Source organism: Leucoraja erinacea, unplaced genomic scaffold (assembly GCF_028641065.1).
Source record: "Leucoraja erinacea ecotype New England unplaced genomic scaffold, Leri_hhj_1 Leri_126S, whole genome shotgun sequence".
NCBI lineage: Eukaryota > Metazoa > Chordata > Chondrichthyes > Rajiformes > Rajidae > Leucoraja > Leucoraja erinaceus.
This window is the reverse complement of record NW_026575528.1, coordinates 230,810-246,610: the sequence shown is the minus strand read 5'-3', so window position 1 is coordinate 246,610 and position 15,801 is coordinate 230,810. Positions and strand designations below refer to the sequence as shown.

Sequence of the window (15,801 nt, the reverse complement as noted above, 5' to 3'; positions counted from 1 at the left end):
CTGCTCTCACCCCAACCATGGACTGTTTACCCTCCTACCATCCGGGAGGCGCTACAGGTCTCTCCGTTGCCGGACCAGCAGGTCGAGGAACAGCTTCTTTCCGGCGGCTGTCACTCTACTCAACAACGTACCTCGGTGACTGCCAATCAACCCCCCCCCCCCCCCCCCCGGACACTTATTATTATTTATTCAAATCGTTTGCTATGTCGCTCTTCCAGGGAGATGCTAAATGCATTTCGTTGTCTCTGTACTGTACACTGACAATGACAATTAAAATTGAATCTGAATCTGAATCTCTGGAGTGCGGGAGGAAACCGAAGATCTCGGAGAAAAACCTACGCAGAGTCACGGGGAGAAGGTGCAGACAAGCGCCCGAAGTCAACATTGGGGAACCCGGGTCTCTGGCGCCGTGAGGCCGCGACTATACTGCCACGCCACCGTGTCGCCCTAACGGGAAACACAGCCCGTAAACACGCCCTTCCATCCATAAAGAACAACGCTGAGTTACATCTACATCGGGGAGACCAAGCGAAGGTTGGGCGATCGTTTCGCCGAACACCTCCGCTCGGTCCGCAAGAACCTACCTGACCTCCCGGTGGCTCAGCACTTCAACTCCCCCTCCCATTCCCAATCCGACCTCTATGTCCTGGGTCTCCTCCATGGCCAGAGCGAGCAATACCGGAGATTTTTGGAGGAGCAGCATGTCATATTCCGCTTGGGGAGACTGCATCCTGCGGGCATGAACATTGAATTCTCCCAACTTTGTTAGCCCTTGCTGTCTCCTCCCCTTCCTTAGCCCCCGGGCTCCTCCTCCTCCTCCTTTTTCCTTTCTTCTCCCCCCCCCATCAGTCTGAAGAAGGGTTTCGGCCCGAAACGTCGCCTTTTTCCTTCGCTCCATAGATGCTGCTGCACCCGCTGAGTTTCTCCAGCATTTATGTGTAACTTCGATTTTCCAGCATCTGCAGTTCCTTCTTAAACACAACGCTGAGTTACTCCAGCAGTATGTGTACTTTTGAGTGATAACGTACGCCGCCACCAGAGGGAGCACTAGTGCTGGAGTAACTCAGCGGGTCAGGCAGCATCGCTGGAGGACAGGGATAGGGGACATTTTGGGTCGGGGCCCCTTCTCTGGTGCAAACAGAGACACACACACAGAGACGGCACCCGAGGCCAGGATCGAACCCGGGTCACTGGCGCTGTGAGGCAGCAGCTCACAAGGTTAATTCTCGGGATGGCGGGACTGTCATACGCAGAGAGAATGGAGCGGCTGGGCTTGTATACTCTGGAATTTAGAAGGATGAGAGGGATCCTTATTGAAACGTATAAGATTATTAAGGGTTTAAGAAGGAACTGCAGATGCTGGAGAATCAAAGGTTACACAAAAAAGCTGGAGAAACTCAGCGGGTGCAGCAGCGTCTATGGAGCGAAGGAAATAGGCAACGTTTCGGGCCGAAACCCTTCTTCAGACTATTCAGATTATTAAGGGATTGGACACGCTAGAGGCAGGAAACATATTCCCGATGTTGGGGGAGTCCAGAACCAGGGGCCACACACAGTTTAGTTCCACAGGGAGTTAGATGTGGCCCTTGTGGCTAAAGGGATCAGGGGGTATGGAGAGAAGGCAGGCACGGGATACTGAGTTGGATGATCAGCCATGATCATATTGAATGGCGGTGCAGGCTCGAAGGGCCGAATGGCCTACTCCTGCACCCATTTTTTATGTTTAAGAATAAGGAGTAGACTGACCATTTAGAACGGAGACGAGGAAACACTTTTTCACCCAGAGAGTGGTGAGTCTGTGGAATTCTCTCCCACAGAAAGCAGTGGAGGCCGGTTTTCTGGATGCTTTCAAGAGAGAGTCAGATAGGGCTCTTAAAGATAGCGGAGTCAGGGGATATGGGGAGAAGGCAGGAACGGGGTACTGATTGTGGGGATGATCACTGAGAGTAGGGAAGATTCAAACAAGGGGACATGACATGAGAATTAAGGGACTGAAGTTTAGGGGTAACATGAGGGGGAACTTCTTTACTCCGAGAGTGGTAGCTGTGTGGAATGAGCTTCCAGTGAAGGTGGTGGAGGCAGGTTCGTTTTTATCATTTAAAAATAAATTGGATAGTTATATGGATGGGAAGGGAATGGAGGGTTATGGTCTGAGCGCAGGTATATGGGACTAGGGGAGATTATGGGTTCGGCACGGACTAGAAGGGTCGAGATGGCCTGTTTCCGTGCTGTAATTGTTATATGGTTATATGGATCAGCCACGATCACACTGAATGGCGGTGCTGGCTCGAAGGGGCCGAATGGCCACCTCCTGCACCTATTGTCAATGTCAGGAGTTGTGGCGATGGGCAGCAAGGGGTTGAGGTGGGGTACCTGCAGTTGCTTCAACACCTGGTAAGCGAGGAGCTCCTGACGAAGGTCGTCTCCGCATTTGACGATCACCGACAGAAGGCGCCAGTTCGGAAAGTGACCGTAGGGAGAATTCTCCCGGATTCGTCTGCGGGCGGGAAACGGGGAAACAGAAACGCAGTTAAAACACAAATCTTTTTTTTTTTTTTTGAAATGCATTCCAGACTTTATAAATGCACAGTTTAACAGCTTAACAGTCTACCCATTCATTTATCGTGGATAATTGTTGTGACAGGCTGATGTTTGCATATGCTCACAGTATGGTACGGCAACTGCTCTGTCTCCGACCGGAAAGCACTGCAGAGGGCGGTGAAAATTGCCCTCGCCATTCAATATGATCATGGCTGATCTTCCAACTCAGTATCCCGTACCTGCCTTCTCTCCATATCCCCTGATCCGTTTAGCCACAAGGGCCACATCTAACTCCCTCTTAAATATAGCCAATGAACTGTGTGGCCTCAACTACCTTCTGCGGCAGAGAGTTCCAGAGATTCACCACTCTCTGTATGAAAAAAGCTCTACTCATCTCGGTTTTAAAGGATTTCCCCCTTATCCTTACGCTGTGACCCCTTCTCCTGGACTTCCCCAACATCGGGAACAATCTTCCTGCATCCAGCCTGTCCAACCCCTTAAGAATTTTGTAAGTTTCTATAAGATCCCCCCTCAATCTTCTAAATTCTAGCGAATACAAGCCGAGTCTATCCAGTCTTTCTTCATATGAAAGTCCTGACATCCCAGGAATCAGTCTGGTGAACCGTCTCTGCACTCCCTCCTATGGCAATAATGTCCTTCCTCAGATTTGGAGACCAAAACTGTACGCAATACTCCAGGTGTGGTCTCACCAAGCTCCTGTACAAATGCAGTAGAACCTCCCTGCTCCTATACTCAAATCATTTTGCTGTGAAGAATGTCTTTCCTCAGATTAGGAGACCAAAACTGTACGCAATACTCCAGGTGTGGTCTCACCAAGCCCCTGTACAACTGCAGTAGAACCTCCCTGCTCCTATACTCAAATCCTTTTGCTGTGAAGAATGTCTTTCCTCAGATTAGGAGACCAAAACTGTACCCAATACTCCAGGTGTGGTCTCACCAAGACCCTGTACAACTGCAGTAGAACCTCCCTGCTCCTATACTCAAATCCTTTTACTGTGAAGAATGTCCTTCCTCAGATTAGGAGACCAAAACTGTACGCAATACTCCAGGTGTGGTCTCACCAAGACCCTGTACAACTGCAGTAGAACCTCCCTGCTCCTATACTCAAATCCTTTTGCTATGAACTGTTTAACCTTTAAGATGAAGCTTTAAGGTGAAACCAAGCACGAGTTACTGCACACAGCTGGGACCTTCAAGGAAGGACGGTTCAGGTTGTCCGTGGACCTCGCTGCCTACCTGACTTTCTCCTGCCATGGTTCCTTCAGTGCCACAGCTGATGGGTCCTCGGGGTCCCGTTTGAAGGTGGTGGGTGCGTGTGCCAACTGTTCTGAGAGTCGCCGCCTGCAAGATAGACATTCCCCGTTACTACACCGCCATCCACCGAGATGAGGAGCCCCAACCGTGGGCAGTTCACCTTTCCCGTTTCACCGAGGCTTCAGATCAAAGGTGGACATAAAATGCTGGAGGAACTCAGCGGGACGGGCAGCATCTCTTGGGCAGCCCACAAGCCAGTGGTTTCTCAGGGCTTTGGCCCGAAACGTTGCCTATTTCCTTCGCTCCATGGATGCTGCTGCACCCGCTGAGATTCTCCAGCATAGAAACATAGACATAGAAACATAGAAAATAAGTGCAGGAGTAGAGGCCATTCGGCCCTTCGAGCCTGCACCGCCATTCAATATGATCATGGCTGATCATCCAACTCAGTATCCCGTACCTGCCTTCTCTCCATACCCCCTGATCCCCTTAGCCACAAGGGCCACATCTAACTCCCTCTTAAATATAGCCAATGAACTGGCCTCGACTACCCTCTGTGGCAGAGAGTTCCAGAGATTCACCACTCTCTGTGTGAAAAAAGTTCTTCTCATCTCGGTTTTAAAGGATTTCCCCCTTATCCTTAAGCTGTGACCCCTTGTCCTGGACTTCCCCAACATCGTGAGCAATCTTCCTGCATCTAGCCTGTCCAACCCCTTAAGAATTTTGTAAGTTTCTATAAGATCCCCTCTCAATCTCCTAAATTCTAGAGAGAATAAACCAAGTCTATCCAGTCTTTCTTCATAAAACAGTCCTGACATCCCAGGAATCAGTCTGGTGAACCATCTCTGCACTCCCTCTATGGCAATAATGTCCTTCCTCAGATTTGGAGACCAAAACTGTACGCAATACTCCAGGTGTGGTCTCACCAAGACCCTGTACAACTGCAGTAGAACCTCCCTGCTCCTATACTCAAATCCTTTTGCTATGAAGAATGTCTTTCCTCAGATTAGGAGACCAAAACTGTACGCAATACTCCAGGTGTGGTCTCACCAAGACCCTGTACAACTGCAGTAGAACCTCCCTGCTCCTATACTCAAATCCTTTTGCTGTGAAGAATGTCTTTCCTCAGATTAGGAGACCAAAACTGTACGCAATACTCCAGGTGTGGTCTCACCAAGACCCTGTACAACTGCAGTAGAACCTCCCTGCTCCTATACTCAAATCCTTTTGCTATGAAGAATGTCTTTCCTCAGATTAGGAGACCAAAACTGTACGCAATACTCCAGGTGTGGTCTCACCAAGACCCTGTACAACTGCAGTAAAACCTCCCTGCTCCTTTATGCTTTTTTATGCTTTATCTGATGGGATAAATTGCAGACTTGATTTTTAAAATCTCAAAATTTTGTAACATTGCTACTATTTGGTACGTTTCAATGAGGTTCCCCCCCCCTCATTCTTCTAAACTCCAGCGAGTACAGGCCCAGTGCCGTCAGACTGTGGTCGCGGGGAGGATATATGCTGCCTGACCCACTGAGTGACTCCAGCATCTTGCGTCTCGTCTTGGGCGTAAACGGGCGCTCCCGCGGTTACTTTCCGACGCAGATTCCGTGTACCTGATGTCACCGGCGGCTATGAACACCGGCTCCTTGCTCTCCTGGCTTGTGATGCTGTCCACCGAAAACTGGGAGATGTTATCGCTGCTGTTCGTGTGGACCTCAGGCAGCTGTGGGCCAGACAACGGTGTTAGGACGCAGGGTCAGTACAAGGCCCTTCGGCCCACAATGTCCGTACCGGACCATGATGCCAAATTAAACTAACCGCTGCCCGCACGTGATCAAGGTCCCTCCAGCTCCATGTGCCGATCTAACAAGATCCCAAACGCTACTAGAGGCAGTAGTCTGAAGTCCTGATGCGTCACCTACTCCTTCTCTCCAGAGATGCCCTCCAGAGAGTAGGGGAGGGAAAGAGGCGGGGAGAAGGGGGTGGAGATGGGTGACAATAGACAATAGACAATAGGTGCAGGAGTAGAGGCCATTCGGCCCTTCGAGCCAGCACCGCCATTCACTGTGATCATGGCTGATCATGCCCAATCAGTACCCCGTTCCTGCCTTCTCCCCTGACTCCGCTATCTTTAAGAGCCCTATCTAGCTCTCTGTTGAAAGCATCCAGAGAACCGGCCTCCACCGCCCTCCGAGGCAGAGAATTCCACAGACTCACCACTCTCTGTGAGAAAAAGTGTTTCCTCGTCTCCATTCTAAATGGCTTACCCCTTATTCTTAAACTGTGTGTGTGTGTGTGTGGCCCCTGGTTCTGGACGCCCCCAACATCGGGAACATGTTTCCTGCCTCTAGCGTGTCCAAGCCCTTAACGATCTTATATGTTATATGTCTTATATGTTATATGACATCTCTTATATGTCCATCTTCAAATCCAGTGTTAAAACACATTTGTACTCCCTGGCTTTTGACCATGCCTGAGGCTTTGCTTCTGTTTTTGGTGTTTTTGATGTTTCTTTATTTTACATGTCTTTTCCTACTATTTCTTTTGATTGTTATTTTTGGTGTGTATTAACTTTTTTGTCAATGATTAGTGATGTACAGCACTTTGTTGCAGCTATGTTTGTTTTTAAAGTGCTCTATAAATAAAATTATTATTATTATTATTTATTATTATGTTTCAATGAGATGCCCTCTCATCCTTCTAAACTCCACAGAGTGTGCAAGCCCACAGCCGCTCCATTCTCTCATTACAGGGGGAATACAATCACGCCACACACAAGCACAACTAGCGGGCAGCCCGCACGCACGCACGCCCGCCTGTCCGCCCGCCCGCCAGCGCGCTCACCTCCACCTGTAGCTCGCCGATGTCGTCAACGGACCAGGCCTCGTCGTCGTTGTCGTAGTTGGGCACGGTGGTGAAGGTGGGCGCCCGCTGCTCGTGGGTGGAACCTCCGCCACCGCTCCCGCCGCTGCCACCGCAGCCCGGCAGGTTCTCCACCGAGCGCGTGCTGCGGATGCGGTTGTCCGGGATCCGCGTCGGCACCGGCGACACCTCCAGGTTCTCGCACTCCAGCACCTCCACGTAGATCAGGTAGGGAGCCTGAGGGGAGGGGGAGGGGGGGAGAGGGGAGAGAGGTGGGGGAGAGGGGGAGGGGGTGGTGGGAGAGAGGAGGAAGGTGGAGGGAGGGGAGGGAGGGGAGGGGAGAGGGGAGGAGGAGGGAGGTGGGGGAGAGAGGAGGGAGGGGTGGGGAGAGGGGGGAGGGAGGTGGGGAGAGGGGGGAGAGAGGTGGGGAGAGGGGGGAGGGAGGTGGGGAGGGGGGAGGGGGGGGTGGGGAGAGAAGAGGGGAGGGAGGTGGGGGGAGGGGGGAGGGTGGGGGGGGGAGAGGGAGAGAAAGGGGGGGGAGAGAGAGTGGGGAGAGGGGGAGGGAGGTGGGGGAGGGGGAGGGGGGGTGGGGGGAGGGAGGGGAGGGGGGGAGGGGAGGGGGGGGGGGGGAGGGGGAGGGGTAGGGGGGGGGGAGGGGGGAGGGGGAGGGGAGAGGGGAAAGGTGGGGAGGGGAGGGAGGTGGGGAGAGGGGGGAGGAGGGGGGAGGGGGGAGAGGGGGGGAAGGTGGGGAGAGGGGGGGAGGGAGGTGGGGAGAGGGGGAGGGAGGTGGGGAGAGGGGGAGGGGAGGTGGGGGGATTGGGGGAGGGGAGGTGGGGGGAGGGGGAGGGAGGGGGGGGGAGGGGGGAGGGGGGGGGGGGGGGGGGGAGAGAGAGGGGGGGAGGGGGAGAGACAGGGGAAAGAGGGAGGGGGGTGCGGAGAGAGAGAAAGAGGGGGGGGAGGGGGGGGGGGGGGGGGGGGGGGGGGGGGGGGGGGGGGGGGGGGGGGGGGGGGGGGGGGGAGGGAGGGGTGTTGGCTGGGGGGGGGAGGGGGGGAGGTGGGGGGAGGGGGGGGGGGGGGGGGGGAAGGGGGGGGGGGGGGAGGGGGGGGGGGGGGGGGAGGGAGGTGGAGGGGGGGGGGGGAGGGAGGGTGGGGAGGAGGTGGGAGAGGGGGAGAGGTGGGAGAGGAGAGGGGGGGTGGGGAGAGGGGGGAGAGGGGGAGGAAGGTGGGTGGGGGGAGGGGGGAGGGGGGGGGGAGGGGGAGGGAGGAGGTGGGGGGAGGGGGAGGGAGGTGGGGAGAGGGGGAGGGGAGGGAGGTGGGGAGAGGGGGAGGGAGGTGGGGAGAGGGGGAGGGAGGTGGGGGGGGAGGGGGGGAGGGGGGGGAGGGGGGAGGGAGGTGGGGGGAGGGGAGGGAGGTGGGGAGGGGGAGGGGGAGGAGGTGGGGGGAGGGGGAGGGAGGTGGGGGGAGGGGGAGGGAGGTGGGGGGAGGGGAGGGAGGTGGGGAGGGGGAGGGAGAGGGGGAGGGAGGGGGGGGGAGGGAGGGAGAGAGAGAGAGGGAGAGGGAGAGAGAGGGAGGGAGGGGGAGAGGGGGAGGGAGGTGGGGGGAGGGGGGGAGGGAGGTGGGGGGGAGGGGGAGGGAGGTTGGGGAGAGGGGGGGAGGGGCGGTGGGGAGAGGGGGGTGGGGAGAGGGGGGGAAGGAGGGGGGGGGAGAGGGGGGAGGGAGGAGGGAGGTGGGGAGGGGGGAGGGAGGTGGGGAGAGGGGGGAGGGAGGTGGGAGGGAGGTGGGGAGAGGGGGGAGGGGGGAGGAGGGAGGTGGGGAGAGGGGGAGGGAGGTGGGGGCGGGGGGAGGGAGGTGGGGGAGGGAGGTGGGGAGAGGGGGGAGGGAGGAGGGAGGTGGGGGAGGGGGGAGGGAGGGGTGGGGGAGAGGGGGGAGGGAGGTGGGAGGGAGGTGGGAGAGAGGGGGAGGGAGGTGGGGAGAGGGGAGGGAGGTGGGGAGAGGGGGAGGGAGGGGGGGAGAGGGGGGAGGGAGGTGGGGGGGAGAGGGAGAGGAGGGGGGGAGGGGGGAGGGAGGTGGGGAGGGAGGTGGGGAGAGGGGAGGGGGGTGGAATTGGGAGAGGGGAGGAGGGGTGAGAGTACGAAGCGGAGAAGGGAGGGGAAAGGAGAAGAGCGAAGAAACACATGGTCACAACACCCGTTACAAAGCAAACACACGGGGGCGCAGCGGGTAGAGCTGCTGTCTCACAGATCCCTGGGATGTCAGGACTGTCTTATGAAGAAAGACTGGATAGACTTGGTTTATACTCTCTAGAATTTAGGAGATTGAGAGGGGATCTTATAGAAACTTACAAAATTCTTAAGGGGTTGGACAGGCTAGATGCAGGAAGATTGCTCCCGATGCTCGGGGAAGTCCAGGACAAGGGGTCACAGCTTAAGGATAAGGGGGAAATCCTTTAAAACCGAGATGAGAAGAACATTTTTCACACAGAGAGTGGTGAATCTCTGGAACTCTCTGCCACAGAGGGTAGTTGAGGCCACAGTTCATTGGCTATATTTAAGAGGGAGTTAGATGTGGCCCTTGTGGCTAAGGGGATCAGGGGGTATGGAGAGAAGGCAGGTACGGGATACTGAGTTGGATGATCAGCCATGATCATATTGAATGGCGGGTGCAGGCTCGAGGGGCCGAATGGCCTCTACTCCTGCACCTAATTTCTATGTTTCTATGTTTCTTTTTTTTTTAAATTTTATTTTTATTAGAAGTACGGTAAATTACAATACTGCACAACACATATATCTTAATACATATTTTGTACCGCTTCATTTTTTTTTTGAGCTTTAAGAAAAAGGTAGAAGTAAGGAAAGTAAAGAAAGTGCAAGAGAGTCGTGAAGTGCAAGAGTGTTGGGAAAAGAAAGCCCCTTAGAGAAGAAGTTAGAGAAGGAAGTAAAGTGAGAAAATAGATCCTAGAAAAGAAAGAAAGAGAAAAAAGGAACAATCGCTCTATTATAACATTAAACTCCGCAGAAAGGGGACTACCAACCAAGTCTGTTTTTGTTGTTTTACCTCCCGTTACCAGGTCCTGATACCACTTATTTATTTATTTGTTTATTTAAATTACTATTGCACCTCTACTATTGCACTATGTTTCTATGTTTCTAACCTTCACGTGGTCCGACCTGTTTCGACTAATGCAATCAACTCGACGTGCACAAACGGAAGATCAAATAGAACAAGTTGTCCTACAACTGTAGGCTGTGCACGCCACACGAAAGAAGAAGAAGAAGAATTAAGGAATGATGATAAAGTACACACACCAAAATCCTAGCCCTCCAGTGGCGGAAGTCCACAGGAACTGGAGGATGGAAATGTGTGGTGCGTCCGTCACCGTTCCCGTCGCTAATGTTTTCAACGATGATAATAAATAACCGCTCTGTGTCTCTAAACTTCACTTGCGCACGGGGAGCAGTGTGCAGGCCGTTCGGCCCGTCGTGGGCGGGCTGGGGCGGGAGAGGCGACTCACCTTGTCCTTGGAGTTGAGGACGACGGCCTGGTTGTGGGGCACCCGCACCACGTGGTGGTCGGAGCCCGACGTCGGGAGCCAGACGCGGGACGGCAGCTTGTGGTTGAGCAGCGAGAGTTCGGAGATGAGCCGCTGCGTCTTCTGCTCCTTGGTGTGCAGGGTGACCAGGCGCTTGCCGATGCCCATCAGCGACTTGATGAACTCCCTCTCCGGGGCCAGCCTGGCCGGTTGCTGCGGGGACAAGAAGGCGGGACAGGTCAAGGCAAAACCTTGATCGCCAAAATGGCAAACAGCACCGCTCGCCAAAATGGCAAACAGCACCACTCGCCAAAATGGCAAACAGCACCGCTCGCCAAAATGGCAAACAGCATCGCTCGCCAAAATGGCAAACAGCACCACTCGCCAAAATGGCAAACGGCACCGCTCGCCAAAATGGCAAACAGCACCGCTCGCCAAAATGGCGCCTTGCTTAACACAGGACCATCAGACATAGGAGCAGAACCTGGCCAGTCTCCCCCGCCCTCCCCTTTCCCAGTCCTCCCACTGTCTATCTTTGTCCTGCCCCGTCCCCTGACATCAGTCTGAGGAAGGGTCTCGACCCGAAACGTCGCCCATTCCTTCTCTCCATAGATGCTGCCTGACCCGCTGAGTGACACCAACGCGAGGCAGAAATTGATAGATTCTTGGCGGACAAAAAGTGCTGGAGAAACTCAGCGGGTGCAGCAGCATCTATGGAGCGAGGGAAATAGGCGACGTTTCGGGCCGAAACCCTTGGTCAGATTCTTGATCAGTGCGGGTGTCAGTGGAGAAGGCAGGAGAATGGGGTTAGCAGGGAAGCAGAGCCAGCCGTGATTGAATGGACTCAGGGTGGCGATGGAGTTACTGCGTCACAGCGTCACAGCGCCCGTGTTCGATCCTGACTGCACGGAGTTTGTACATTCTCCCCGCAATCTCTCCAAGATCTTCGGTTTCCTCCCACACTCCAAAGACGTGCAGGTTCATCGGCTTGGTTGTATACATGAAAAAATAGTTCCTAGTTTGTGTAGGATTCTACCAACAACTAGAGAGCTACTGTCTACCTCAATGGAGACCCTCGGACTATCTTTGATTGGACATTTCTAGCTATACCTTGCACCAAAGTATTCCTGTTGTCTTGTATCTGTGCACAGTGGACAGCTCGATTGTAATCGTGTATTGTCTTTCCGCCAATTGCTCAGCCCGAGACAAAAACTTTTCACTGTACAGCCATGCAGGTACAGCATGCAGTGATGAAAGCTAATGGAATGTCGGCCTTCATAACAAGAGGATTTCAGTATAGGAGTAGAGAGGTTCTCCTGCAGTTGTACAGGGCTCTGGTGAGACCACATCTGGAGTATTGTGTATGGAGTTTTGGCCTCCTGATTTGAGGAAGGACATCCTTGTGATTGAGGCAGTGCAGCGTAGGTTCACGAGATTGATCCCTGGGATGGCGGGACTGTCAAATGAGGAAAGATTTGAAAAGACTAGGCTTGTATTCACTGGAGTTTAGAAGGATGGGAGGGGGGGGGGGGTGGAGATCTTATAGAAACATATAAAATTATAAAAGGAGGGGAGAGAGGGAGAAAGAAGGGACTACATGAAATTGGAGGCATTTACACCCCATTGACTTGTCCAATTTCAGGTAGTCCCTGCTTTCTCCCTCCTTCCCCTCCCCTTCCCAGCTCCCCCACTGACTTCCTTCTTCCCGCCTCCCCAACCCTCTCATCAGTCTGAAGAAGGGTCTCGACCCGAAATGTCACCTATTCCATCGCTCCATAGATGCTGCCTCGCCCGCTGAGTTTCTCCAGCATTTTTGTCTGCCTCCGGTGGGCTGAAGGGCCTGTTTCCACCCTGTCTTTCTATAGTCTAAAGTCTAAAGGCAAGACCTCAAAACCAGGAGCATCCTTAGGATCTATTTCACCGTCAAGCCATGCTGGCTATCATCTAATCACTGAACACCAGCAGCTAAGGTAGGGGAGGGAGCTAGAGGGTCACAAGGACTAAAGGCATCTTTTCACTGTACAGGCATGCAGGTACAGCAGGCAGTGAAGAAAGCTAATGGAATGTCGGCCTTCATAACAAGAGGATTTCAGTATAGGAGTAGAGAGGTTCTTCTGCAGTTGTACAGGGCTCTGGTGAGACCACATCTGGAGTATTGTGTATGGAGTTTTGGCCTCCTAATTTGAGGAAGGACATCCTTGCGATTGAGGCAGTGCAGCGTAGGTTCACGATATTGATCCCTGGGATGGCGGGACTGTCACATGAGGAATGATTGAAAAGACTAGGCTTGTATTCATTGAAGGATGGTTCTTTTAGGATGGAGATGAGGAGAAATGTCATTTGTCAGAGGGTGGTGAATCTGTGGGATTCTTTGCCACACAAGGCTGAGGAGGCCACAAGTCAGTGGAAGATTATTAAGGCAGAGATAGATAGATTCTTGATTAATTCGGGTGTTGGGGTTTATGGGAAGAAGGCAGGAGAATGGGGTCAGGAGGGAGAGATAGATAGGTTTTTGATTAGAATGGGCAGTGGCGGACTGGGTCTAAAAATATTGGTTGCGTGGAGACAAAGGGGGCCCACTTGATATAGGGACCCCACTTGACATAGGGGCCCACTTGATATAGGGCAAGCTGACACCCCTGGTCAGTCCGCCACTGAGTACGGGTGTGTGGGGAGAAGGCAGGAGAACGGGGTTGGGAGGGAGAGATAGATCAGCCGTGAATGAATGGCGGAGTAGACTTGGTGGGCTGAATGGCCTCATTCTTCTGACCTTATGCCCCACAACCCATTGCGGGGGGGAGGAAGGACTTTGAAGGGATTGCAGCAGCTGAACGGGAGAAAAAGCAAAATGCGGCAAGAGTGACGAGTCACTGGAAGAAAATAGTAATTCCATTATATACATCAGAGAGAGGGGGGAAGAGGCAGAATGAAAATTAAAATCAATAGTTCTTGCAGAAACAGTATTTTCTCAGGCTAGGGTGTTTTGTGGATTGTCACAGATGTAATCTCCGTGTCGTGCTTCAAGCAAATAAAATGAATCAGTAGTTTGGTTGAATATATTTTCTCAGGGGCACTCAAGATGTGGAACGAGCTGCCGGAGGAGGCTATGGATGTGGATGACTATTCCCACCTTCGAAAGACATTTGGCCAGATATGTCTTAAGGGGTTGGGATGCAGGAAGATTGTTCCCTTAGGGTGTCCAAAGGGGGAGGGAATGGGATTATCCCAAGTGAAGAACTTGGTCTTACTCATGCCCATGGGCAGTTGAGGCCCATGCCATATGGGTCTGGTAAGTAAGAAGACAATAAACAATTGGTGATCAGGAGTAGAGGCCATGCAGGCCCTTCGAGCCAGCACTCCGCCATTCTATGTTTCTATGTCAAGTTTCAAGTCAAGTCAAGTTTTTGTGTCACATGGAGGACAATGGGACAAGATGTGGCAAGTGTTTACAATGAAAGTGGCATATGGCTGTGTGATCATGGCAGGATAGGCCATCACCAATCAGCACCCCCAATGTTCATGCCTTCTCCCCAATATCCCCTGACTCCGCTATCTATAAGAGCCTCTCTCTTGAAAGCATCCAGAGAACTGGCCTCCACCGCCCTCTGAAGCAGAGAATTCCACAGACTCACCACTCTCTGTGAGAAAAAGTGTTTCCTCGTCTCCGTTCTAAATGGCTTACCCCTCATTCTTAAACTGTGTGTGTGTGTGTGTGTGGCCCCTGGTTCTGGACTCCCCCAACATCGGGAACATGTTTCCTGCCTCTAGCGTGTCCAAACCCTTAACAATCTTACATGTTTCAATGAGATTTCCTCTCACCCTTCTAAACTCAAGCCCAGCTGCTCCATTCTCTCAGCATATGACAGTCCCGCCATCCCGGGAATTAACCAAGTAAACCTACGCTGGGCTACCTCAATAGCAAGAATGTCTTTCCTCAAACTAGGGGACCAAAGCTGCACACAATACTCCAGGTGTGGTCTCACTAGGGCTCTGCAGAAGGACCTCTTTGCTCCTATATTCGATTCCTAGAAGGAACTGGTTTAAATCGAAGATAGACACAAAAAGCCGGAGCAACTCAGCGGGTCAGGCAGCATCTCTGGAGAGAAGGAACGGGTGACGTTTTGAGCTCTCGGCCCCGAAACGTCACCTATTCCTTTTCTCCAGAGATGCTGCCTGACCCGCTGAGTTACTCCGGCATTTTTGTCTCGACCAAATGGTTCTATGAGACCTGAGGGGGCTGCAGACCACGGGCTGATGGTTGAGATTCTAACCCAATAATTGGAAAGGGGGGAAACTGAATCGAACAATTTTAGGCCATGTCTTTTTCGAAACATAGACAATAGGTGCAGGAGGAGGCCATTCGGCCCTTCGAGCCAGCACCGCCATTCATCGTGATCGTGGCTGAGTTTTATTTTATATAGATACAGCATGCAAACACGGAATGGTCTAGTCTACATTTTCCTTGATCTTTATCCCCTTTGTTCTCTCATTTTCACACCTTACCCTTCCATATCTCTGTGTCTCATTCTCCCCCTGACTCTCAGTCTGAAGAAGGGTCTCGACCCGAGATGTCGCCTGTTCAATCCACCCAGAGATGCTGCCTGAGCCGCTGAGTTATTCCAGCATCTTGTGCCTCTCTTCCGAGTAAACCTCCCGTACATGGATCGATCACCCGTTCATGCTAGTTCTGCTGTCCCACCATCTCAGCCACTCCTTACACATGGGGGGGGGGCAATTTACAGAGGGCCAATTGACCTGGGTGGAAACTGGAGCCCCCCCCCCCCCCCCCCGGAGGAAACCCAAACAGGGTCAACGTGCAAACTCCACACAAACAGCACCCACCGAGGATCGATCCTGGGTCTCCGGCGCTGCGAGCCAATAGCACTACCCGCTGCGCCCCTGTGTGTGATGCCTCAATTATTATACTAATAAGTTCATAAGTCATAGGAGCAAAGATTAGGCCATTCGGCCCATCAAGTCTACTCCGCCATTCAATCCTGGCTGATCTATCTTCCCCTCTCAACCCCATTCTCCTGCCTTCTCCCCATATCCTCTGGCACCCGCCTTCATTCAGAATCTATCTATCTGCCCTAAAAATATCATTGCCTTCTGTGGCAATGAATTCCACAGATTAACCACCCTCTGACTAAAGAAGTTCCTCCTCATTTCCTTTCTTAATTCTGAGGCTGTGCCCTCTGGTCCTAGACTCTCCCACTAGTGGAAACATCCTCTCCACATCCACTCTATCCAGGCCTTTCACTATTCGGTAAGTTTCAATGAGGCCCTCCACCCTCTCATCCTTCTAAGATCCAGCGAGTTCAGGCCCAGAGGCGGTCAAACGCTCGATATTTGAATTGGGTAAAGTGGGCTCGGGGAGTTCCCTTCTGCATCCATTTTGGGTGGTCCCTGCCCTTTGGAATGTGGGAGGGAAGGGAAGAGGGAAGGGGGGGGTGGAGGGTTCAATCTGCATCCGACATGGATCTGCCCCTGTTGTTAAGGGCTTGGACACACCAGATTGTTATTGTTAAGGGCCTGGACACGCCAGAGGCAGGAAACATGTTCCCGATGTTTAAGAAGGAACTGCAGATGCTGGA

General features: G+C 53.2%; 1 protein-coding gene across 1 annotated transcript in view; it reads right to left on the bottom strand.

The window, feature by feature from the left end:
* pi4kb (phosphatidylinositol 4-kinase, catalytic, beta) overlaps nt 1-15,801 on the bottom strand; it is a 68,524-nt gene that overhangs the window by 13,505 nt on the left and 39,218 nt on the right. The window contains exons 4-8 of the mRNA XM_055665474.1: nt 10,190-10,420; nt 6,661-6,915; nt 5,430-5,539; nt 3,799-3,903; nt 2,374-2,497 (exon numbers count right to left, since the gene is read on the bottom strand). Coding sequence (XP_055521449.1) covers nt 2,374-2,497; nt 3,799-3,903; nt 5,430-5,539; nt 6,661-6,915; nt 10,190-10,420 — 825 coding nt within the window. The remainder of the gene's footprint in view (nt 1-2,373; nt 2,498-3,798; nt 3,904-5,429; nt 5,540-6,660; nt 6,916-10,189; nt 10,421-15,801) is intronic.